This window comes from Anabrus simplex, chromosome X, assembly GCF_040414725.1.
Source record: "Anabrus simplex isolate iqAnaSimp1 chromosome X, ASM4041472v1, whole genome shotgun sequence".
Lineage (NCBI taxonomy): Eukaryota > Metazoa > Arthropoda > Insecta > Orthoptera > Tettigoniidae > Anabrus > Anabrus simplex.
In genome coordinates, this window is record NC_090279.1 from 217200951 (window position 1) to 217227952 (window position 27002).

At 39.7% G+C, this 27002-nt stretch overlaps 1 protein-coding gene across 1 annotated transcript in view; it reads left to right on the top strand.

The window, feature by feature from the left end:
- su(w[a]) (suppressor of white-apricot) overlaps positions 1-25811 on the top strand; it is a 96167-nt gene extending 70356 nt beyond the window's left edge. Inside the window, exons 11-15 of the mRNA XM_067159603.2 lie at positions 3774-3891; positions 6710-6828; positions 15207-15339; positions 15550-15648; positions 25533-25811. Coding sequence (XP_067015704.1) covers positions 3774-3891; positions 6710-6828; positions 15207-15339; positions 15550-15648; positions 25533-25677 — 614 coding nt within the window. The 3' untranslated portion in view covers positions 25678-25811. The remainder of the gene's footprint in view (positions 1-3773; positions 3892-6709; positions 6829-15206; positions 15340-15549; positions 15649-25532) is intronic.
- The last annotated feature ends 1191 nt before the right edge of the window (positions 25812-27002 follow it).

Here is a 27002-nt window from a genome sequence, read left to right on the forward strand (position 1 = left end):
CCACTTCCACAGAATCTTAACTTGCTCTTCACTGCGTTTTCCGTCACTCGAAGCATTGAATTCTTCTGTCACGGCTTTCCATGAATTTATTTTCTTATTCAGCATCTTTATGTTGTGTTTCTTACACCCTATATCCTTTGCATAGGTACACTATGGGGTTCTGATACAGGTCAAAGCACAGTACTGATGTGGCAAGCACGGTCCATCCGCTGTGTATGATGCTTACAAACTAATGTCCAATAAGAAGTAATTGCAGGCGTGGGACCGCGACTCACTACGGACTGCCCGCTCAAACATTTCTCCCACGCAGTTACTCCCTGCCTCTACATCATCTGAAAGATTCTATTTGAACAATCAGTTCTTAGTATAAAAAGCTTCACTAATGTCAACATTCTGATAACATCAACATGCTGCTATTGCGGGCTCATTTGACATCCTCTCTCACGACAGCTCCTTTTATACCGTACGCAGGATTCGTAGAGCATCACTGACGTGTTGCTGTCAAGTGCCATCTGTTGCCCTATTTGTGCACCTACTTGTGAACCTATTCCTCATACTCAGAACAGACCAATTAAGTGTCAGGTGTTCTCAGCGGTTCGACCTCAAATAATACCTTTTCGAAGAAGGTACAATTTTCTGAAAGCTGACTGGGATAACTTCACCAACAGTCTAGATGAAACGATCTAGAACATCGATCCAAGTCCAGAATCATATGATAAGTTCACTGATGCTATCAGGAAATGTTCACGCGAGTCAATCCCATGTGGTTGCAGAACACAGTACATGCAAGGTTTAGATCCTTGTGCAGTAAAAGATCTGGAAAAGTACATTTCACTTTTTGAAGCGGATCCTTTTAGTGAAGAAACAATACAGGCTGGCAATAAACTGATAGAGACTGCCGGTAAATTGAAAAGGGGACGTTTGATTAATTTGATGGAAGAATTGGATATGTCGCAGAGCAGCATGAAAGCCTGGAGACTACTAAAACGTTTGAATAATGACCCCACCAAGGCATCTGTTCATTATAATGTTTCTCCAAATGAAATCGCCCATCAGCTCTTGTTGAATGGCAACGTTAAACGGAGAGCTAGACCACCAAAATTTCTAAGGAACATTGAAGATGAAACCTGTGAAATATCCAAACCTTTTGTTTTTGGAGAGCTGGAAAACTCCATCAAGATGTGTAAGAACAGAAAAGCACCTGGTCTGGACAACATTCTTATAGAGCAAATCAAACATTTTGGAAATGCTACCAAAGAATGGATACTCCAACTCTTCAATAACTGCCTGGAGCGCTGTCACATTCCAAAAATCTGGAGGAAGGCCAGAGTAGTTGCTATCCTTAAACCCGGCAAGGACCCTAATGACCCTAAGAACTTTCGACCGATCTCCCTTTTGTGTCACCTCTACAAGATCTTTGAAAGAATGCTTCATAATCGTCTTGCACCATCTGTGGAGCCTTTGTTAATCCCAGAGCAAGCTGGTTTTAGGCCAGGCATGAACTGTACTGCACAAGTAGTAAACCTAACACAGTATATAGAAGATGGTTTTCAATCCCGAAAAATCACAGGAGTAGCATTTGTAGACCTTTCTTGTGTCTATGACACCGTACAACATCAAATCATGTTACAAAAACTGTACAGCCTTACAAAGGATTTCAAGCTTCCCAGAATTGTTGCTGCCCTTTTACAGAACCGACGATTCTTTGTTGAATTTCAGGGTCAGAGAAGTCGATCGAGAACACAAAAGAATGGTCTTCCTCAAGGAAGTGTGCTAGCTCCCTTACTTTTCAAAATATATACCAACGACCAGCCACATCCACCTCATACTAAAAGCTTCCTATATGCTGATGATCTGACCTTGGCTACTCAGAGTGAATGCTTTGAAAGAGTAGAAAACAATCTCACTTCAGCATTGGATATTTGTCTCACTACTATGAGACCAATAATCTCAAACCAAATCCATCAAAAACTCAAGTATGTGCTTTCCATCTAAAGAACAAACAAGCATCAAGGAAGCTGCAAGTGAATTGGAAGGACAAAGTCGTAGAACATAATTACACACCGAAATACTTGGGTGTTACTTTGGATCGTTCTCTAACTTACAGGGGGCACTGTTCAAACATCAAGGCGAAGGTCTCCTCTCGGAACTCCCTGCTCCGTAAAGTGACAGGTTCAAAGTGGGGCGCTCACCCTGATACAGTAAGGACAACAGCCTTAGCACTTTGTTGCTCAGCAGGGGAGTATGCTAGTCCCGTTTGGTATAAATCTACACATGCCAGAAAGGTCGATGTCGCCCTGAATGAAACATGCAGACATATTACAGGATGTCTGAAACCAACACCAACAGACAAACTGTACTGCCTTGCAGGAATACCCCTTCTGAGATCAGACGCGAAGTAGCTGCAAATGTGGAGAGGTTAAGGGCTTCTACCAGCAAAGCCCACCCCCTATATGGACACAAACTACCACCCACTCGATTGATGTCCAGGAACAGTTTTCTGCTCTCCTGATCCCCTGCTAGTGCAGATGCAAAGAAGACCAGACTTCTACTCTTGAATCAGAAGATCCCTTTTCATCCCGAACGCTTGAAATTGGAGGAAAAGCTTCCCCCTGGTCATGAAGAAACCTGGTCTACATGGAAGGCACTGAACAGACTAAGAGCAGGCATTGGAAGATCAAAGGACAATATGAAGAAATGGGGCCTCCTGAAAGGGGATCAGACCCTATGTGAATGCGGCGTGGTACAAACAACAAGGCACCTTATTAATTGCCCTCTGTGCCCTGTTAAATGCACAGAACTTGATCTGGCACAGGCCAGTATCAGTGCTGTTAACGTGGCCAAATTCTGGGCCGATATTTTGTAAATAACTGTTTAATTTTATGTAATATTGTAATTTCATATATTTTATCTAATTTGCAATCTGTAATCTATATTGTGCTACAGACACGAATTAATTAATAAATTTGTGCCCTTGTTGGTGTCAATAAAACCCCATGTCATGTCAAGCATGTATGGTCATTTGTACATGGCGTGTTGTTGTCCAGTGCCATCTATTGATCATTTTGTGTACTTTATTTTGGTATCAATAGAACCCCATGTCATCCCAATCACATTTGTCCATTATTACCTCTGTACCTCCAGTATTCCATGAAGTATTGCCTCGTCAAATGTTAAGACTTTTGGGTCATCCTGTATATTCGTGCTATCTTTTCATACCTTCGCCTTTCCTGCATTTTATCTGGCTTGCTTGTTATCAAGACTGATGATCTGTGAATAAGTGGGCTGAGGCGAAATGGATTTAGAAGTAAACTGTTGACATTGCCTGAGGACATGTTGCCAAGGAGGTGGGCAGTGGCTTCTTCCATGGCCTTGTGTTCACCACACACATCACTTATTGGACACACATGGTATATGTTCGAACGACAATTACCCCTTCAAATTCCTGCCATTGCGTGCATTGGTGAACTCGCATACAAGCAGCCTGATGTGCCGTTCCTCGGCAAGACATCCAGTGCCTCTTCAATTCAGTGCCATTTATGGAGGATTCGCAATATTCTGATGTTTTCACAGGCAGGCTTATTAGTCTGGAACTTTGTCAGAATTGGTAATATGTAGAGTAAATTTTGTTCTTATGATATCTTAGTAAATATGAATGTAGTTCAATTATATTTTTTTGAAAAAGTTACTGATTTCAGTTTTTGAACAAAATTGTTCCTATTATTATTGTTTCTCCATGAACTAATGATATATTGCTCCTTCTTTTATCTCAGGTCCCCAGTTACCTGATGGAGGTCCTGTTCTCAGAGTGTCTGCAGATGACGACGATGAGGTGTCATCCATACCCTCGCCTAACTCTTCCGATGTGCCTTCTCCTCCACATATCGGCAGGCAAGTCCTACCTCTAAAAGTTACACTGACGAGCAGAGCAATCCACATTATGCTATATTTATTTTGTTAATGCTTTACAGTGGAACCTCGATTATCCGTTCCCGGAAACTAATTTTTCCACGTTATTCGTTCAAATTTTGTGGTACCGTAGCATCCTGATCAAATCGCGTTGTAAAAATCCCACATTATCTGTTTCATGAAGAAACGATTTCCCATAGCAACCATCCAGAAATTTCAGTCTCATCAACACTAAATGTTTGATAAAGCGGTATCTTAAAGTTAAAAACTTTTTATTACCACCTATTCAATACAAAAATAATGCACTCAATTATTTATAAAATATTCATGAGGTACATTGGTTAATAGGACATGTTTCATTCGTCTTTGCGAACATCATCAGCTATAAATACACAAAGCTTAAGGTCAGGGCCCTGAGTTTATTTAAATGGTTAAAAATGTCGTTATATTAAAAGAATGGTAAAGTTGTAATAAAAGTGGTTGTATAGTATTAAAATTAGACTGTAACATATTTTCAAACTTCAAGTTTATACCCAACAACTCTACAATTAATCCACGCTTCAAACATCGAAGTTCTTTTTAATGTCTACTATTACATCATTTCTATTTTAACAACCTTTATGATTGTTTTTACTTTCCAGATTATTAATATTCATTGTACTTTATGAAAAATCTTTGATGCTAATCTGTATAATATGTTACAGTCTAATTTTAATACTATACAACCACTTTTATTACAACTTTACCATTCTTTTAATATAACGACATTTTTAACCATTTAAATAAACTCAGGGCCCTGACCTTAAGCTTTGTGTATTTATAGCTGATGATGTTCGCAAAGACGAATGAAACATGTCCTATTAACCAATGTACCTCGTGAATATTTTATAAATAATTGAGTGCATTATTTTTGTATTGAATAGGTGGTAATAAAAAGTTTTTAACTTTAATACATTATCTTCAATACGGTATGAGATTTATCACATGTAATAAAGCGGTATCTCACGAAAGGGCGGCTACGGCCTACTTATGGATCTTGGCCTTAACGTCCCTCATTCCGATAATTAGAGCAAGTACTGTACTGTAAAGGCGATCGGCGGTGATGATGTTTCCCATAGGGAACCTGAAATATATTGTTCTAATGCAGGAGGAAGCAGGCAGGCCATGTAAACAAAGGTGTCTTTCTTTCCGCATCCTTCAGCCCCACCTTAAACACTCCTCCTCCCCTCCTCTCCCCATCTACTCCTTTGTTTACATGGCATGCCTGCTTCCTTACAAGAAGTCGGTGCATGTTCCCTATCCACTCCTTGACGTGAACCTGTAGTCTGGCAAGACGTCTCCTGAGAAGTTATGAAATCTTTTAGTTCATTTTTAATTATGTAACATTTTCAGCATTAAAAGCATACATTTTTTATTTTTTGCTTTGTCTGTTGTTGGCAGTCTGTACATTCAGGAAAGTGTTGTTATTATTTCTAGTTTATGTATATGTCAGGTGAATATTGTATAATATAGATCTTTCTTTCCTGAAACCATATGTTAATTATTTAAATTATATTTACATCAATATATGTTTGCCAAAGGACACAAAATAGCTTACAAGTTGTTATAGTGAATGAACATTGAATTTTTTTCACAACTGCATTGTAATCAAAGTGAAGTTTCAACCTGTTAGGTTGTGTTCAGTGCATATAGTACTGTATGTGTTGAAGAGATGTCTAGTACAGAACCAGCCGGGCACCAGTGGGATCCAAACCCACAACAGTTGCTCTACCATTAAGGTGTGGTGGCATATGTTATATTTGTTCTGTTGGAAAGTAACTTATCTAAGCTACAGATTTGGCATTACTACCATCACACTGTAGAGAGCCTGCAAGCCGCCCATTGTGGGCAAACTCAATGAATATTGAATTTTCATGACCACATTGTAACTGAAATAAACTTTCAATCTATTAGGTTGAATTGTAGATTTTGTAAAAAATAATCAATGGACTTCAGAATAATAATAATGTTATGCTTTTACGTCCCACTAAATACTTTTGATGGTTTTCAGGGACGCTGAGGTCCCAGAATTTTGTCCTGCGGGAGTTCCTTTTACATACCAGTAATTCTACCGACACTAGACTGACATGTATGAGCGCCTTGAAATACTATCTGGCTGAGCCAAGATCGAACCTGCCAAGTTGGGATCAAAAGCCCTGCGCCTGAGCCACTCAGCCCAGCTAACTTACGAATATGGACATCGTTATTATTTAAGAAAATGTTCTCTGAAGGAAATTACGTTATGTGCTTCGCATACAAATGGTTCTGCATTATTGCCACCAAGAATTTTTAATTGAATTGACAATTTTATCTTGTAGATTTCTTCCCAGTTTATTATTATTTAACGAGAATTGTTAATTTGTGGATTATATTATACAATAAACTTCAGCATTACAAATTCATAGACCTCAAGATTCAAGGAAATAGCTCTGCTAGTGAATATCTAGTTTTCTGTAGATCCTTTCTAATAGAACACACATGATCTAGACCAGCATAGCTCAATTGGTAGAACATTGAACACAGAATTAGATGGTTGTGCATTTGGTTCCGACTGGTGTCTGGTCATCAACATCTCTTCAGCATGCACCACCTGATAAGCTAGAGGTCTGTTCCAGATAGCTTCACTATTTGTTGTTTAAACATTTGTAACCATTGGCAGAATCATCATTCCACCAACTCTTCACTGAAGTTTAAATTTGAATGTCCAGTTTTGGCGAGTGAAAATGACTTGCTGGAAGTTGCTCTAAATACCTTGTGAGAGCATGCGAGTTTTAACATGTTGTGTTGTGTGTTGCAGCCAAGACGTGAATGAGCGGTTGAGTCCAAAGCAACAGAACGGAGAATCTAAACACTCTTCCTCGCTCTATGCCAGGATACAAGGTGAGTCATGGGAAGAAACATGTAGGAATGTTCGTTGTCAAAGGCAGGAGTGAGAAAGGAATGTAGAAATATGTGGCTGTTGCTAGCCTGGCGCATTGCTTGTAAGGCGAACCCTACCTAGTGTTGCGTGTGGTATGCGAGTTGCAGGGATGTTGGGAGAGCACAAACACCCAGTTCCCAAGCCAGTACATTATTCACTTAAGATTAAACCAGCTGTAAATCGAACCCAGGTCTGACTGATCTGAAAGCCACTCTGCTGATCAAGGAGCTGGACAGTATAAGTACAAGGGATATACATAATAGCCAGGATAGCAACATGAAAAAAAGGCACTGATCTTTACAGAGTTGATCTTTGTACTTGTCTTTTACCAGCTGCAGCGAGCTTGATATCTGCAGTTGCTTAAGTGTGGCCAGTACACTATTCGGGGCAGGTTGTGGGAAAAGTGGTGGGGAAGGAAGAAAAAGTAGATTGCATTTTAGTTAATAAACACCAGATGGGTTCGAACCCCACTGTCGGCAGCCCTGAAGATAGTTTTCTGTGGTTTCCCATTTTCACACCTGGCAAATGCAGGGGGCTGTACGTTAATTAAGGCCACGGCTACTTCCTTCCCACTCCTAGCCCTTTCCTGTCCCATCGTCGCCATAACACCTATCTGAGTCGGAGCGACGTAAAGCAACTTGTTTTACCAGCTGCATCATTGTCCGTGCACTTTTCACACGTAAGACTGAAGATCTTTAGAGATAACTCACAATACTCCCTCATGTCGTAAGAGACAGGTGTAACCTACAGGAACTGTCAACTTATGTGACTACGGTCCCTTTAGCTGAATCTTGTGTTGTTTCTGCTCTTAGTGACCCCGACAGCATTAGACTTCCACTGGTGGCCATAATTCTGGAAACTTTGTATGAAATATAGTACATTTCTTTTTTTCAAGCGCACAATTTATTTTTGAGCCATTTGTATTTGCACAAAAGATACTAAAGACATAAAGTATTAAGTATTCTTGTAAAGATTTTCTTTCAACTTAATGATTGTGAAAACACATGAAAAGTTCAGTAAGTGTTTATGTGGTGGGTTTTGCATTCACTTTGTAGGAAGGTACAGTCAGTACCACGTTGGACAACCTTTATACCCCGCAGAATTGATGCTGCGTTTAAAAGTAGAGTCCACAAGACGTTGCAAGTCTGACTTGTTAATGACCTGAAACCAGTTGTTGACAGTAGCTTCGATCAACTGAATTTTGTTGCTTGGATTTCTTTTTCACACTAAAATTTCCAACTTTGACCAGAGATTTTCAATCGGATTAAGGTCCAGGCTGTTCCAAGGCCACTTGAAAACCTCTGTGTTCTTATTCTCACTTTTAGCAGTATTGTATGGTGCACCATCCTGTTGAAATGCTACATCATCATTATTTGGGCTCAAGTCGGCAATAGATAGCAAGACCTTCTTCTCCAGAATCTCCTGTTTATATTTATTGACATTCAGGTTCCCATTTACTGTGTAATATGTAGTCGACCTACTCCATTTCGGGACATGCAACCCCAGATCACGACAAAAATATGGTATTTCATATTTGCGGTGAGGCAGTTTGGATTCTACTTGTCCTTGGCTAACGTACTTAATGTTGCCTTTTGTTGAGAAATGGATTTTCCTTGTGTCACACTGAGAAGTAGTATGATAATTGTTGTACTTGCACCAGTAACCCAGCTGTACCACATGCATTGCAGTTGTATGTTCAAAATGCTCCTTTAATGTGGTGGAAATACAATTTTCTGGCAAACCGTTTGAATAATCAAGAAAATGCATATCATCATCATCAGTTTTCTGCCATGTGACAGGTCTTCACATGGCAGCTCTCCACACATTCCTGTCTCTTGCCACCCTCTTGGTTTCCTCCTACTTGTATTCTGTCCTGATACCTTCTCCATCCTCTGTTCCTTCTATAGCATCTACAAGCAAGCAATCTCTCCCCATCCAATGACCAATCCAACTGTGTTTTCTCTTCTTGATTACTTTTAATGTATTTGTCTCTTCCCCAACTCTTCTCAAGACTTCTTCATTCTTTACTTTTTCTATCCATTGTATACTTTCCATTCTCCTCCAAATCCACATCTCAAATGCTTCCAGTCTTCTTTCGCCCTCTTTAGTCAGTGTCCATGTCTCAGCTCCATAAAGTGCCACGCTCCATACAACGCACTTCATAAATCGCTTCCTCCATGCCACCACAAAAAAGTCTACTATCGTTCCATCTATACAATGGATCGACGAATGAAGCCCCTCCACCAACTTCTGTCTTTGTACTTTTCTCCTTCTTCAGTGTTGTCCCAGTCCTCTCCTCGTTGCTGAATGTCATTTTTCATGTCTGTATATCGCATTCTTGCCCGCCCTCTTGATCTTGAATATTTTAACTGCAGATCGTACATTTTTCTGGGTATGCGATCAGGATTTATCCTTCGCATGTGACCATACCATTTGAGTCTACACAGAGTTATGTTATCCTGCATTCTGCCAACCTGAGTCATGTCCCTGATGCTCTCATTACGAATTTTATCTTGTCTTGTTTTGCCAACCATTGCTCGGACGAATCTGATTTCAGCTGCCTGAATCCTTGCTTCATCCTTTTTCCTCACTCCCATATGTAAAATTGGTGTGTAATAAGTCAGATAAATTGCTTGCTTGCATTTCAATTGTGCTTTTGGGTTCCATATTAGGTCTCGGACAACTGTGTAGAATGTTCCTCCAGCTTGAATCCTGCTGGTAAATTCCTCTTTGATGGAGCCTGTTGCTGATATCATGCTACCTAGATATTTGAATTTGTTGGACATTTTGAGTTGTTTACCTTCTTCAGGTTGACCCCTTCTCTGCATAACCAACACTTCACTTTTTTTCCTAACTGAATCTTAGACCGTACCCTTTAGCTGTTACTGTCCATGCATTGATCTGATCCTGAAGTTCCTCCTTGGAATCTCCCCATATACAGATGTCATCAGCAAATAGGGCATACTTGTTGTTGAATCTCATTCATCACAGTAATGAACAGAAGAGGTGACAGAACTCCACCTTGTCTTAGGCCTGTAGTTATTCTAAAGGGTTCTATCATTCCTGATGGTGTTTTGATGCGACTACCAATGTCTTCATACAAAATTCGTTTGATTATGTTATTATTGATTCCACTGTTTCTTAACACTTCCCAGACTTTGTCCCTGCTTACAGCATCAAAAGCCTTTTTGATATCCTGGAAGGCCAGCTAAAGGACCTTATTATGTTCATAATACTTCTCCATTAGCTTACGCAGTCCAAATATTATATCAACTGTTGATCTGCCTTTCCAGAATTCGTATTGTTCCTCTGATAACTTTAATTCTATCAATGGTCTTATTTTCTTTTGTAAAATTCTTTCATACAGCTTTCCCACTTGGGAAGTTAATGTCATTCTTCTGTAATTGGAACATTTCTTCCTGTCACCTTTCTCAATCTGCTGGTAACTGTCCATCCTTCCATATCTTGTGAAAAAGTCTATACATCCACTGCTTTCCTGCATCTCCCATAGACCTGTTCGTTTCACCACACACTTCATCAATGCCTGGAGGTTTTCCTGTTATGATGTACTTCCATGTGTATTCTATATCATTCCATGTCAGATCTGTATACACTTATACACAACTAAATGTGTTCTATAATTTAATAATAAACCAGTGTTTCCTAGAAAGGATTTTAACATCAAGATTTAATCTTGACGATAAGATAGTTGATTTTTAATGGGCCTACGCAAGAGTTGTACAATATACAGTGATGCCAACCCATAAATCTCTTCTCCGCTAAATTTTAGTTGAAAATCTGCTATTTTTCGAACTGAAGCAAAATAGCATATACCAGCTGTTTTAATAAAAGAGATTAACTCAACACTCACCAGTTTCAGAACAGGAGTTCATCTTCTTCTCGTTCCCGCACTATATGCTCTGAAGCAGATGTGCTGGATTGAGGTCCTGTGGTTTCATATGAAGCCACATGGTACTATTCTTTTTCAAAGAATATGCTGGCAGTTCACAGCAGCAAAGCACATACAGAAATTTTCAAATCTAGTTCAAAAGTAATTTTCACTTTCATTACTGTTTTCATTGTTCTTGATAAGTACGGAAACAAATAATGTCAAACAATTTCGCATTTATATTGCACTGCCAATAGACACACCATCCGTCACTGGGAAGCTCAACCAACTAGGTCTTTAAGAAATATCTGACTACTTTTTAACCTATTCTTTTGACATATTGACGTACCAGGAAAACCTCATGTCAGAAGAAACACGTTACACGACGCTACCCAGCTCATCAAGAGTTCAGTAACGATTGTAACAAATTTTGACTGAGGCTGTGGGCCAGAGCTGGTCTAGGAAACGAGTGGTAGTATGCAGCATAAGTTCAATACAATGGGAATAAGTAGACTATTAAGCCGTACTAAGTTCTATATTATTTCTTTTCTCCTGGTGATGAAAGGTGATATTGTTGTTGCTTATTATTATTAGCGTATGATGTGTCCATGACAATCAAAATATACAAACATAATACAAGATATACAAATATACAAGTTGGTGACAGCATCAGAACTTCACTTTTATATTTTAATGTCCAAATTTTTTATCCATGTAATCACTTCTGGTGTTACCTCAAAAAATTCCTCCAAAATGGACATAGGGGGCACTCTCGAACTATGTGCTTGATAGAGTGCACTTGAGAACCACAGTCACAGCAGGGAGAATCTACCCATTCCTACAGATGTAAGGCTGCGCCAGTCCTACCTATCCTGTTCAGGGTTGACCAAACAGCACGGGGCAGACTAAAGCCAGCCAGTTTCATGCTGGGGTTGAAGATATCACATAAGCCACTGGAAGACGACATCCTCCACTCTTCTCTCCAGGCATTCCTGGGATTGAACCGAAGACATGACAGGTCCAAAGCTGTCTTCCATGCTGGTTTTCTTGATTTTAGCCTAGTTGTAGTGTGCTGCTTTATATCCTCATGTATAGGAAGGGCCTCATTCTTCACTATTCTGCACTATATGCTATTAAGTGCTTGTTGTCTCCTTATATGAGGGAGAGAGATGTTGTAAAGGACAGGTAACCATTGCACTGGAGTTGAGTACAGCGTGCCGGATACAATACACATAGCCTGGCGAAGTTCGATATCAATTAGATTGCAGTGAGAGCTATTTAACCATATTCCGGCACAATACTCAGCTGTAGAGTACACCATGGCCAAGACGGTAGTTCGCAAAGTATTGGCGTCAGCTCCCCATGAAGTTCCAGCTAACTTGCTCAGCAGGTTATTCCGGGTCTTAAGTTTGGCAGCTGTTTTTTCTATGTGACTTCGATATGCCAGTGATCTGTCCTTAGTCCTATTTTTCTGTGTGTTTATCCATCTTTCATACTTCCCACATGAAGCCTTCTGATGAAGCCAGGGGCTGAGATTGTCCTTCATTAAAATGTGATGGGTTCGAACCCCAATTTCGGCAGCCCTGAATATGGTTTTCCACGGTTTCCCATTTTCACACCAGGCAAAAAGGGGAAAGATACCAGGATTTAAAATGATAGCAGCTCACGACCATGCTAAATACGGAATTGCTACTTACATTAGAAATAACATTTGCAACTACAGTACCCTACCAGTAAGCGATCATCCAACCTATTTCTCCACCTCAGTACAAATAGAAGACATCATGGTAACGAATATTTACAAGCCACCCAATGAAACATGGCCTGATTCCATTCCCATAATGCCCTCTCATAATAACATCATCCTTGGAGATTTCAATAGCCACCATACATCTTGGGGCTATAAGCGAGATGATGAAAATGGAACTAAGGTCTCAGAATGGGCTGAAGTAAACAACCTTGCACTGATATATGTCCCCAAAGATAAGGGAACGTTTCACTCTGGCCGTTGGAAATGTGACTACACACCAGACCTTTGCTTTGTCTCGCAGAGTTTTATGTCACCATCTTGCCGTGTTAGGAGACAAGTGCTCAATAACTTCCCGCACAGCCGGCACAGACCCATAATCTACCAAATAGGAATTCAGATCCCAGTTATACAATCTACACCCAGACCTCGCTGGAACTTTCAGAAAGCAGACTGGGTCTACTGATGCCAACATCAGATGGATTAAACCTGTCCCAGAGAACTACATGAGGTTTGTTGGCTTAATAAAATCAGCAGCAAAAACATATATTCCTAGAGGATTCCGTAAAGACTATATACCGGGATGGAGTGAAGAGTCCAGCAGACTGAGTAAGGAATTCGAAGAAAATAGCAGTCATGAGAAAGCAACAGACTTACTACAATCACTTGATCTTGCTAGAAAAGAGAAGTGGGTAAAAACTGTAAAAGACATGAATTTGACACATTCCAGCAGAAAAGCATGGTCACTTATTCAGAAATTAGATTCCACATCCATACCACCAAAGCAACATTCCCCAATCAAGGTAGAAGCAATAGCAAATCACCTCGTTTCCACCTCTAAAACAAGGAATAAACTGACCACGAAATGGGTTAAAACTGAGCTTAAACGGGCAAAACGAGAAACACAACCGAACGCAACCTATTCACAACCTTTCACATCACAAGAGGTCGATGAGGGATTAAAATCACTCCGAAATGGCAAAGCTGCAGGACTAGATGGAATCTACCCAGAACTACTAAAAAACTGTGGTCCAGCTACAAGAAGATGGCTCGCTGCATTCTTCAGCTCCATACTTCAGTCAGGAAGACTTCCCCCAATCTTCAAGAAGTCAAAAATTATTGCCCTTCTGAAACCTGAAACAGTGTCCCGAAAGTTCATATATGCGGACGATATTTGCCTTACAATTCAACGACCCAACTTCGCAGAAGCTGAAATAGTTCTTAACCGAGACCTTGAACTGTTGGATGACTACTTTCAAAGATGGTACCTTCATCCCAATCCACAGAAAACAGTGACATCTACATTCCATCTGAACAACGCAGAAGCAAACCACCATCCAAGGGTATTCTTCAAGGGCCATGAACTACAATATTGTGCCAATCCCAGTTACTTAGGAGTAACATTGGACAGGTCTCTTACGTACAAAAATCACCTGCAGAAAACCGCCAACAAACTAAAAAGTCGTAATAACATTCTCCAACGATTGGCTGGAACTTCCTGGGGAGCGGATGGAAACACATTAAGGACAACATCTCTGGCCTTAGTCTATTCTGCAGCAGAATACTGCTCTGGTGTTTGGCTTAACAGTGCTCACACACAGCTAGTAGATTCACAACTTCGTCAAACCATGCGAATCATAACTGGTACACTTCGTGCTACACTGACCCAATGGTTACCGGTTCTCAGCAATATACTACCTCCACATATCAGGAGACAGAAGGCCCTTTTTCAGCTATGGACCAGAATGCTAAAGAATGAACGTCTACCTGTTCATGAGGATATCAGACAGAAATGCACACGCCTGAAGTCTCGCCAACCTGCTTGGACGACAGCCGTGAAGATAACATCTAGCGAATTCAACCCCACCTCTAAATGGTTAACAGAGTGGTCTTTATCCCCACCTCGGGCAATAGTGGATATTAATAACCCATCCACAAAGCTGGCAGGCTTTGATCTGCCACGTTGCACCTGGAGTAGACTAAACCGCATGAGATGTGGAGTAGGTAGAACAGCATCTACTTTACACACCTGGGGCTGGTCAGTTTCTCCATACTGTGATTGTGGGGAGGTTCGACAAACAATGAAACATGTAGTGCAGGAATGTCCACTCCGTGCTTTCACTGACACCATGGAAGATCTCAACTCAGCAACACCTGAAGCAGTGAAGTGGGTGGCGGGTTTGGACATTCACATTTAGTGACATGTACATCACTCGCACTCAGTGTGTATATATGAACTGTCAGAGTTGATAGGTGGATAGCGATGTAAATATATTGTTTTCTTCTTGTACTTTCAAACTTTGTAAATTGCTTTCTTTGACTGTATAGATATGACAATTTGTATTTACTTTGTACTCATCTTTCACTGGTTGTGTAAATAGTTTATAGGTTATCATTATTCATCATACGCCAAATAATAATAATAACACCAGGCAAATGCTAGGGCTGTACGTAATTAAGGCCATGGCCACTTCCTTCCCACTCCTAGCACTTTCCTGTCCCATATAAATCAAAGAATTTCATTTTTGTCCGTATTGAACTGAGAATGGAAGATAGGAAACTTAAAAGGGTCCACCTTTTAAGTTTCCTATCTTCCATTCCTGTCCCATCGTTACCATAAGACCTATCTCTGTCGGTGCGACGTAAAACCAATTGTAAACAATCAAACAAAACGTGATGGTGGTTATTTAAACTTGTTTCAGCCTCGTCGCAAGGCGTGAAGAGACGAGCAGATCATCGCAGCTCGAGCAGCGAAAGTAGCTCGTGTTCGAAGAGTAAGAGCGGCAATAAACATCGTCACAAACACAAGAGGAAGAAGTCCAGTTCGCACAGGAGGTGAGTCATCATCCTATCTTCCAGACTCGTAGTGATCGTCTTCCATGAATAAAATCTCAAGTACAGAAAGCTATGAATGAGTATGGATTGATATTGTAACTCATAAAGTCAAAACTGACATACAAGCAGCCTGAATGGTGTCAGATTAAAATGTGTGCACATGGTAGCACAAGCCTTACAATAACTGGTGTATTTCTTTTTTTCTCGCAGGGGACGGTCTCTATCACCTGGTTCACACCGATCCCACAGAGTGAAGCCAGACCACGGGCACTCCAGAAGTAAAAAGATGAAGAAGAAACACGACTCAAGGTAAGTGAACAAATGTGAAACTAGGATTATACACAAAGGATAAACAGGATGGTGGGAGGGAAGTCTGGGACAATCTCCACTTCTTCATGCATGGATTCTCTTGTGTTCTACCACCTGTCTCGTTCTTTCTTGTTTTATTCTTCACTTCACACATCAAAACTCAAAATCTCTAGAGAGACCGGGCGAGTTGGCCATGTGCTGTGAGCTTGCATCCAGAAGATAGTGGATTCGAACCCCATTGTCGGCAGCCTTGAAGATTGTTTTCTGTGGTTTCCTATTTTCACACCAGGCAAATGCTGGACTGTACCTTAATTAAGGCCATGGCCGTTTCCTTCCCACTCCTAGGCGTTTCCTATTCCATCATCGCCGTAAGACCTACCTGTGTTGGTGCGATGTAAAGCAAATCGTAAAAGGAAATATCTCTGAGAATGAATGTGAATGGCTATAAACCAAAATTAATTAATTGGGGGCTATGAAGAGAAAGGTAGGAAAAACTGGGACTAATGAGGAAAATTGATCCTGGAGATTATCCTGGTCTCTTCTTTCCTACAAACCTGTTTTTCTGTTTTCTCGTACAAAATTAAATAGAAAATACTTTAATAGCTTATTTATCGCCTATCAAACTCTTAAGATATATCACAAATTGAGCACCTACATAATTAGGTGATGTGTAACCAGATTGTCATCATCACTTTGCCACAATTATGGCTACAATCCAGTATGCTATAAATGCACCTGAGGCAGTATTTTTAATTTCATCATCACGATACTAAACATTGATGATTCTTTCAATCTCTGGGCTCCCGAAGTTTCTCAATCTGGTCGAGGTCCTGAGAAGTGCCAGGCCTGTCCAGAACCTTTACTTCACTGTTGTGACACGTGCAGAATCGTGTATGAATACAAATTTGTTGTCGGGGAACCTTTCACAGACTAATGAAAACAGCCGTCTCAAGAACCTTGATGTATCATACCGATCTTGGGTCGTGGGTTCTTCGACAATATACAGGCAGTAAACAGCTCACTGACCTTTTTCTATGTTGCTTTGCCTACAACAAGCACTTCTTCATCATGGGTGGTGTCAGTGATGGTTTCAACTCTTTGGTTGTTCAGTGAGCTGTTATTGGAGAGGAGTTGATCCACGTGTGTGGAAGAAGAAGCAGCAGCAGTAGTGAATAAATGCAAATACTGGAATAACAATACAAAGCTGAATTTTCCTGTTTTTATCTAGTGGCCATAATAATATGGTCGATCTCCCAATGTGTATTTCTCTTGGCCAAGTCTCTTCATACTTGCTTTTCCCAGTCTGGGACCATACCTCAGTCCTAACGTTATTAATAAGCTCCTTTCTGACTCAGTCTATTGGCAGATTAGATTATAACAAACTTTTTAAATATTTTTTATTGAGTAAAGTTTACTTTTAACTTAATTCACCTGTTGTGTTTTTGTGTTTGTCCTATTGTGTGTGCCTTCTCTCTCTCTGACTTGATTTAACTATTTGTTCCTGTACAATACTTAACCGCTTATACGTTGGCGGCTAAATATTTAGCCACCCTATTTTTATTCGTGTATAACAAATTTAGGAGCAAATTGCCTTAAAAACTGTCCTAACCTATTCGTTTGCAACTCAGGAGTAAGAGAAACATAAAAATATACTCATAAACAACAAAAAAAATCCTGCCCTCTAAAGGGTTAATTTACAGTATGTTGAAGATCAGGACTGGCTGCAGTACTGACTTCAATATTGCGGAGCAGTCAGAATTAATTAATAGTTGGAACAGTGTGTATATAGTGCACCCGTCCACCTCCCGAGTCCCAGACTAGCATTTATCTCAGGGGTGTCGGTTCATTATTTAATTCATCAAATATAAATATAACGGCATAATAGAACACGGGGATGAACGGAGCAACTTAAAATTAAAAGGGGGAAGGCTCGATTGTAACTTGAATTTAAGGACTCCATGATAGGACTAGGAAGTGGCTGTTACGTTAAAAAGGGCATCATCTAACTACAATAAAAAGATTATGAGAGTGGTTTCCTTTGAAATAATTTGCCAGAAGGAGCGGTTTATTACGCCATCTGACGTATGAAACTTTGATACACGTGGCAACAATATTTGAATTTACACACATGTTACATATATAAATCACTTGCCATACCGCAAGTGGTATCAATATCTTGCTGCGTTGCTTCTGAAATAAAATGACATTTTGGAGGTATAATTTACGGATCGATTCCATTTGAATCGAACCGTTGTTCAAAGATATAGCTTCCTTCTATCGGGAGCCCGAGCATAACCCATGTTACGGTCGGCTTCCCGATTTAACTAAGATGACGTACTCCGGCTATATACATTTTTCCGAGACCGGTACTCGGACTGGGTAATGTTTCTCGTGAATTGCGAAAACTGGATTCCACGGACAGTTCCTATCTTACGATATCCAGCTGATGCCATACCACTGAATTAGCATTATATATTATTTACATGTGATCTGAATTGTCACCAGTTAGCCTCAGTAGACTACTGCCACAGATGAGATAACGAGAAGCGGTGGGAAAATACCGTGCCAATGACCCCCCCTCGCATCGCGAGCGAAGTAAACAAACACGCCAAGTATGTAACATCGTCCCGTATGGAAACCGTACAATAACGCGGTAAACAAAATGATTCTAATATTATCATTCTCATTATTCAACATACGAATAGAGGGATGTTGTCACCAAACAATTTAATTCCACCATCGTCACAATATTCATGAAATTATTATCCTCGAAATTATTATTATTATTATTACTATTATTATTATTCAACGGTTCCTGGCACTGTCACGTTTGATTAATATCATTATTATGCGGGATGCAAACACAAATGGTTATTACTGTTATTATTATTATTATATCCCTCTCGTGATTATTATTATTATTATTAATGAATAGGTGACTCAAGATATTATTATTATTATTCACGTCACTTAAGAGGTTATTATTATTAATGGACCGGTCACTTCCGCCAAATTATTATATTAAGATATCGGTCGCAATTACAAATGTTTCACTGATCAACCAACGACATCATTACTGTTATTATTATGACAATTATTATTAATCTGACCGCGATGATTTAACATCGTCCTTACATTATTATTATTATTATCGGTTGCATATTATCATTTAGATTCCCGTTTAACATCGTTATCAACGCTCAATTAATTAAGGCGGTCCAATCCTTTATCTGCAATATTTATTATTATTATTATCACGACATCATGATTGTCATCGCTCGTCATTACAATGAATACAATATACGATCATTTCTGTGGAATCTGAACTCTCATTATCCTTAGATCCGTTGTATCTCAACGAATAGCTGTGCAGTCTATTTATTTCGTACATGCTGTCACGGGTTCGAATTCTCCCCGCTCTGTAACTCAGTATTTCTCTGTGACACTGCCCGTACATTTTACACTCATATCAATATCCTAAGTGTCTCTCGTACGAAATTTATTTTCCTCTCTATCTCAATATTCCTCGATTCATTTATTTCTCACAGAATTATCAACTGACTTATTTATTCATTTCTGACATTGTACGACCTTTTATTATCTGACTGCAGATTCTTTCACATTTTCTATCTCATTTTGATCTACGCTTTAGTTCATTCTCCACAAATAATCGTAACATCTTGAAATTATATTTACCAAATTTTGACAATCATGGTCTCGTAATATTAGCCCTACATGTTCCGGCTACTGAATCGCAACTTCAAAACGCGACATTTATACGTAAAAAAATATTGGACCGTAATTTAAACCACACGTTCATTAACATGTACGGATTATTAGCACCGATCTACATTTTAATATTATTAATTGACCAAATTAAATTACCACGCACTTTAATTCCGAATAAAAAAAACGACATCCCGTCATTAAATGATTCCCAATAAACTCAACACTTGATCACATGAATTATTATTATCTCCAAATCATATTTAAAAAAATATCTTCTTAAAAAAAATAGTTATATTATTTATTTATTATTATTATTAATTTAAAAAAATAATAATTTCGCCTGTTACACGGTAGTCCACTCGTAATATGTTTAACGCATAACCCCTTTGTACAAACTCGATTTATTCTGGCACTAAACACTCCAGATATGATTTACTTGGAAATTATTATATTAATCGCTTCTCACAAATTTAACAACTTCTCTTTGAAAATATGACCATATTAATTACAACAAAACACACTTGGTATGGCGAAGCTGGATTTTCCTTCCATGTCATTAAATGGCTCGTTAAAATTGACAAAACATAAAAGCACATATCGGGTCTTATTTAACTAGCATCACCAAAATCAAACGTAAAGAAAATTATTGACTACAAAGAAAATATGAATGCATGCATGACTTAACGTACTTCACTATATATACAAATTTACATCTCCAACAAACTGAATACATAAAAGACCCGATTATTTACATTATTATGATTTACTACTGTCCGTGCTACAAATTTAGGATGGGGTCGTTAAGCGACCCATCTTGTTACAGAAGGTAACCAAGTATAATCAAATTATTCCCATTTTTCCCATCACGATAACATTTCCCAAATATTATTTACAGTTAGTACTCATCTTAGTTATCGGTATTCCATTACAGCTTTGCAGACGAGAGGCTCCATCCGGCCCCTCTCTGCGTTTTACTCCTCCATTCTTGATGGCGTAGTTTCACAAAAGATTTCCTGGCACATTATCATTTTACACTCATATCTTGATTACCACAAACCTTCACCATTTACAACGTTAACACTGTATACTTTAACTTGGATACAACAAATTTCTATCCTAGACCCAAGAATTTAATATATTTACACTATTTAATCTTCGTCCAACTACCGCACAATGGACCTGGACACGTACGACGAGGTGTCAACTATTACGCCCGTCGCGATACGCCCGATTTATACGGCATTCTTGACGTGTTCATGACATCGGTTCGGTATAGCTAAGTACAGGCTACTACTCCCTCAAAGTACTGTTCGTCACACAGTCTGTTATGCACGTACTTATGGTGATCTAATTTATACTACTCTCTTGCAGGGTAATTACTTTACATCACTGATATTCATAAATAACAAACACTGTCCTACGTTGACTATTTCTAATTCCTGTTGCTTGAGCGCGATCACATTTTACAAACACTGGCAGATGCTCGCGCCATTAAATGACTGTACGTCCGTAGAATTCTAAGTTAGCGGCGACCAACAGTTCAGCTCCCGATATTCAATTCAAGTATGCTGGCGACCGTCAATTCAGCTTCGAGTGTTCACTACAAGTGTGCTGGCGAGGATCCCTTGCCCCGTATATATGGATGAAGCCTTTTTCCCGCGGATTCGTTGACGTCATACCCCTGAGGGAGGGGGTGGATTTTTAATATCGGTACTTGCACTCCGAATTGGAAGTTAAAATTTACATCAAATTAATCCACTCCGTTAGCATATCTGCTGGATAAAATATGAACTCCTGGTGATCACAGATTTAGGAGATATGGATGGATTTAGCTCCTCACATTTCGCGCCTTCGTAAGCGTCTCTGACAACGTGGTCTTCTTTCAGCCAATGAGATTCAAGCTGTCTGGTTTCCAAGAAATCCAGCCTTCAATTTATTTAATTTGCCAATAAGTATTGATTATTTTTCCATGCATGACATCTAATAAATTCATTACATTTATCCGCGTACTCATATTAATTTATTACTGATTACTTTTGTAGTTACGAAAATATCTCATCCATCATTCCTTAAGATGGTATCACTGAGTCTCCCATCAAATTTTTACTATTGGCCGGCAAGCGGTCACGTGATTTAAATCTCCACCTGCTCGAACTTAGGCTAGCGAACGTACACGTAGCCGCTGTAATTTTCCATGAGGTCATGGAATTTCCGTCCTACCAAAAATATCCCAAGGTATTACTCATGTTGTGAGTTTCCTTTGTATGACTCTCCCCCTTCCTCTTTCTGACCAAGACTTATTTGTGGACTCTGTATTTCCTTGTACGCCAACTAATGATATTCCCTGCTGTGAAGTAGCTAAAAGTTGTCGTGTTGAGCTAATCCGTCAGGCTCCAGTCTGTCGTCCTTCCTTCGCTCTGATTTTGACATTACATAAACGAAATATTTTCAACGTCCCTTCTGTATTTCAATAAATGTACCATATTATTTTACCGATCAAATCATGACTGACTATGGGCCTAAGTCACTCGGGTTCAATAGAACAGACAGTAAAGAAAAGCAAAGAGGAATTTGGAAAGAGAATCACAATCCAGTGAGAGGAAACCAAAACCCAGAGATTTGCCGATGATATTGTTATTTTATTTGAGAGTGCAGAAGATCTGCAGAAATTGCTGAATGGTATGGGTGGAGTCTTTTGAAGAAAAATATGAAAACAATTCCAAAATGCAAGTAATGGAGTGCAGTTGAACGAAGTCAGGTGATGATATAGATGTTGATTCCCATAGGGAACTTAAAATATTTGTCCTGAATGAGTAAATTTATAATACCAATATAAATGGTCCGTTATTGGACATTATAAATTTTCCAGCTAACACATTCTTGGTTGCCTGCGTTTCGCCCTCCTGTGCTAAGTTGGGCTCATCAGTTGGGACTTAGCACACCTCCCAATGCGCAAGGCTAGTGTATACCGTGGAGGCCACTCTATAGGCTACCTGAAGCCACCAGCAGTGCCAATGCACTATGAGAGCTATGTCTCGTTTCCAGAAATTGATGCCTGCCTGACCATCAAATGATATAGATGTTGATTCCAATAACGGACCATTATATTAGTATTATAAATTTACTCATTCAGGATAAATATTTTAAGTTCCCAATGGGAACAAGCAAGAAAGGCCTCTCTTAAGAAAAGAAATTTGCTCGCTTCGAACATTGGTATAGAAATTAGAAAGATGTTTCTGAAGACTTTCATCTGGAGTACAGCGTTGTATGGAAGTGAAACACGGACGATAACTAGCTCAGAAAGAAATAGAACAGAAGTTTTTGAAATGTGGTGTTGCGGAAGAATGCTGGAGGTGAGATGGATAGATCAAATCACAAATGAAGAGATACTGAATCGAATTGGTGAGAGGAGATCGATTTGGCTAAATTTGACAAGAAGAAGAGATAGAATGATAGGACACATTTTATGACACCCAGAACTTGTGCAGTTGCATTTTGAAGGAAGTGTGAGAACCGTAGGGATAGACCAAGGTATGAATATGACAAGCAAATTAGACCAGATGTAGGATGCAGTAGTTACATAGAAATGGTGACATGGAGCACTGCATCAAACCAGTCTGTGGACTGATGACTCAAACAACAACAGTTGGAAGTATGTTTTATAAAAGCGTATCAGGGTTGTGGTTTAGCAGTCTGTGTCCTGGACACAAAAATTGGAAAAGTAAATTACTGAGGATGTGATGAATGAATTTTAGGAATTGTTTGCAACAGCAGGATTTTCTCAATAGATATCTTTGAGAATTCCGTACCTTAAAACGCTCTTAGTAGCCCGTAAACTTTCCATGGCCGGAGAGGTTGAGAATGAACTTGGACGCTAATGTTTTGCACTATAGGCGCTGTATACCTCTATTAGAAGGAAAAAAAACCATAGTTCTCTTGTGACGGAATGCTTTGTCTTTGAGTTCCAGAGGTTGTTCTACTAACTTATTACATTTATTTTGTTTTGAGTTTGTGCGTAGTTTGGGGGTGATTTGTTGTAGGCAACATCTATATTGGATGAGGTGGCTGCTTTTATGAAGATGTCTGCCTTTTTATTTCCAAGAGAACCAGTGTGTCCTCAGATCCAGGTAAGACAGGCGTGAGGGCACTGCTGTACAGTACATCTTAGTGGTTTCAAGAATTGGTGCAGGTGGTTTTGTTTTTCTTGTAAGTTGGACTGTTCCAATGGCAGATAAGAAATGGGGCTCTGCTCAAGTGATGGCAAGTGTTGCTTGTGCGATGGACACGAGAAATTTGAAGGACAATTCCTCCCTGAATCTGCAGAAGTGTTTCCTTAGCCCATTTCTTTTGGGGTATAAAATGTAATGCGAAGTACTTCTGAGTACAGTTCCCACGAGGCCTTGAAGAAATTTACCTGATTTAAACATTAGTTTCTTGAAATATGACTAAACGTTTAGTGTGTCTCCAGCAGAACTCCGAGATACAAAAATTGTTCTTGTAGAGAGATTTCCTGTCTATTTATCTTGGATGTGGCTTCATCAAATTTAATTTTCTGAGAACCCTGTAGATTAAATTGCAGCTTGATTTTTGGAACCCCAGTCGAATGTAATCCTAATGCTGTGTTTATGTGAGCATAAGGCGTGGTCAAAAAGTTTCCGTTTGAGGGTGTTGCTGCAGCGGACATGCAACGTAGCACAATTCCGATGCGGGTCTATAAGCAAGGACATGTAGGCAAAAGGATTAGTGTGACAGTCATGTTGTGCCGCGGTGTGTGCGTTGTGTGTGGGCACGTGAACTATGGACCAACTGTTGTTATTCTGGGATGCCGAAGGACAAGCACCGGTGGACATCCAACAAAGAAAGAAGACTGTGTTTGGGGCAGCCTGTCTGTCGAAAACCACCTTTGTGGATTTGTGCACCAAGTTCCATGCGTTTCGACACAATTATCTGGTCCATCTGGGAGGCCAGCCTCATCCATTACGGACAACAGGCAGATGTGGATCCTGATTTCCCCCTGCCATTATCACGCCTTCAGTCCCCTCAAAAAGGCCTTGAAAGGTCAATGCTTTCTGTCGGAGGAGGATGTGCAGCACGCGGTTACGGACTTCTTCATGCAACTAAATGGATTTTACCACACGGCGATCTTCAGCCTGGTGCGTCAGTGGAATGGGTGTAGTTTTGCCTGATTGGCATCCCGATTCAGAACTGTACCGCCGCTGAACGGAAACTTTTTGATTGACCCTTATACTTAAATAAATGTCAGTGGCAGCTTAAATTTAACAAAAGTGCATCATCAGTGTAAGCAACAATCTTGCAGTCTGTAGGAAGAGGTATTTTAAGGATATCATCATACGTGATATTCCAATATTCTTGGCCTCTGGGGGCATCTTTTGTTAATGTATCTAGTTGAAAATGCTGTTCCAATTTGAAGTTTCACATTTGTGCTTCTGAAGTACTCTTAAATTATTCGGTTTAGAGGGCGTTGATTTTCATTTAGTTGATACAGAATATTCTCCCTCCAGGCGTTGTGATATGTTTACATCTAAAGGGATTAATAATCCTATAATGTCCAAAATCCATTTAGTTGCATCTATAGCAGCACCTTCATAGACTTTTGTGGGGTAAAGCCATACCGAAATTAGGATAAAATGATGTGATGATGCATGTGGTACAGAAATCACAGGAGGCAGATAGATCTTGGCTGTAAAATTGAAGGTGTGTTTTTTAGGAATTACTTTCACTACTGTGTGCCACAGGAAAATGGTTCAAAGTGTAACGAGATACTGTTCTTATTCTGTGTGTGTAGGGGGAAAGGAACATGAACTGACCTTTTTGTGCACCATAAACTCTTGTGAATCAAGTTAAATATCAAGAGGTAGGAACGTCATATGTATATGACAGGTCAGGAGACATGAGCTCTCTTCTCTGCGTTGATGAGGAAAAGATGGCATTGTTTGAAGAAGTGAAGATGACTATTACCCTTTTTTGTTTTCATGTTTGTCCTTGTCTCTTCCCACACTGATCTGCCAGGGTGTTTGTATTCATGCCCCTAGCTCTCTCTATACGCCTCTTCCCCCTAACCAACCACTCCTTGGTCGTCTGTCTGATCTCTGCACATGAAAATCCACTTCCCATGTTGCTCTGTCTTATTGCAGATCTCGGTCACGCTCACATTCCACGCTGCCGGCAAGCGTTAGATCGTCGCACTCGAGGCCCCCGCACGACAGCCACAGGGATCGGCTCAAGAAGAAGAAGAAGAGCAGCAAACACAAATCTGGACACAGCAGCGACAGTCCGTAGAACACAACGTACTGCACCAGCGAACCTCGACCTGTGATAGTAGCAATCTCGCCCGGAGTGTGTCGAATGCAAGACTGAATGCCAAAACTTGTTACATTATCTAAATTATTTCCGTATAAGATATTTTATCCCAAGTTTTATTAATTGATTATATACAACCTCACTTTTCCCAGTGCATTTAATTTGTTTGGAAAACTCAGAACTGTTCTTCAGCAGGTAAAGTTGGATATTGATTTCTGTGACCTGTGTTCTCTTTCCCTTTACTAAATGATTTATTACATCATATAGAAAGTTTGTGCATTGAAGACCAGGTAGGAAGTGAATTTTCTCAGCTCTGGGATAAACCAGACAAGCTTTATAATCCCTTCCCTTCAAATGATGATGGATTTATTTATCGGACATTTGGCTTTAACATTGTACTCCAATAAATGACAAATATTCAGTTTTCAATCTCAGTTGCTCTGTTGACAATCACTAATTGAAGCCATAGTCGATTGCAAAGAAACTTGAATTCATCTGTGTACAATTACACAGGAATAATAATAATAATGATATGCTTCGTATTTAAGATCAGTCAATGGCAAAGAAATAGCCAATAGCAAACTGTTTTGAGACTTCCTTTGACCTTAACATTGTCATAGTTACAGGATAGCTGACACAAAAGGACCAAGTTGTTTAATGTAGGTGGCCAGGAAGATCAAGAACTCATTGGCATGCACTATTCCCATGAATGCTCGATGGATACTGTACAAATGCTTGTATACAATGCACTGCCACAGTGGCCATTAAGCGCTAGTGTACATACGTTTGTGTAAGTGGCCCAAGAGATTAAAGTAGATACTTCAGAATAATATGTCTTACCATAATAGAGTTAATTGTCACTAAAACTTAAGACTATCCGGCCCCATGGTGTAGGGGACAACGTGTCCGCCTGTCACCCGGCGGCCCCGGGTTCGATTCCTGGCTGGGTCAGGGTTTTTTTATTGTAAATGATTAATATTCCTGTCGTCCTTAACGTTCCTTTCCTCACATTGAATACTTTACACTTCCGCCATTTATGAAATGCACGCAGGTTCCTCACATATGGTGCAAGTAGGGGCAAAAGATCTTTCTAGGTCAAAGCCCTGAACAAATAGCATTTTTTAAATTTTTTTTAAAAAACTTAAGACTGAAGTACAAATACCTGTCTTCACATATTTGCTATTATAGGTGACGTACACTATCGGAGGTTTCACCTGACAGTCGAGTACGTTAAGTATAATGCAAAGCAAATCAAGCATGTACCAGTCGACTAATATTGCAGCAACGGCACATCTCTCCTGAGA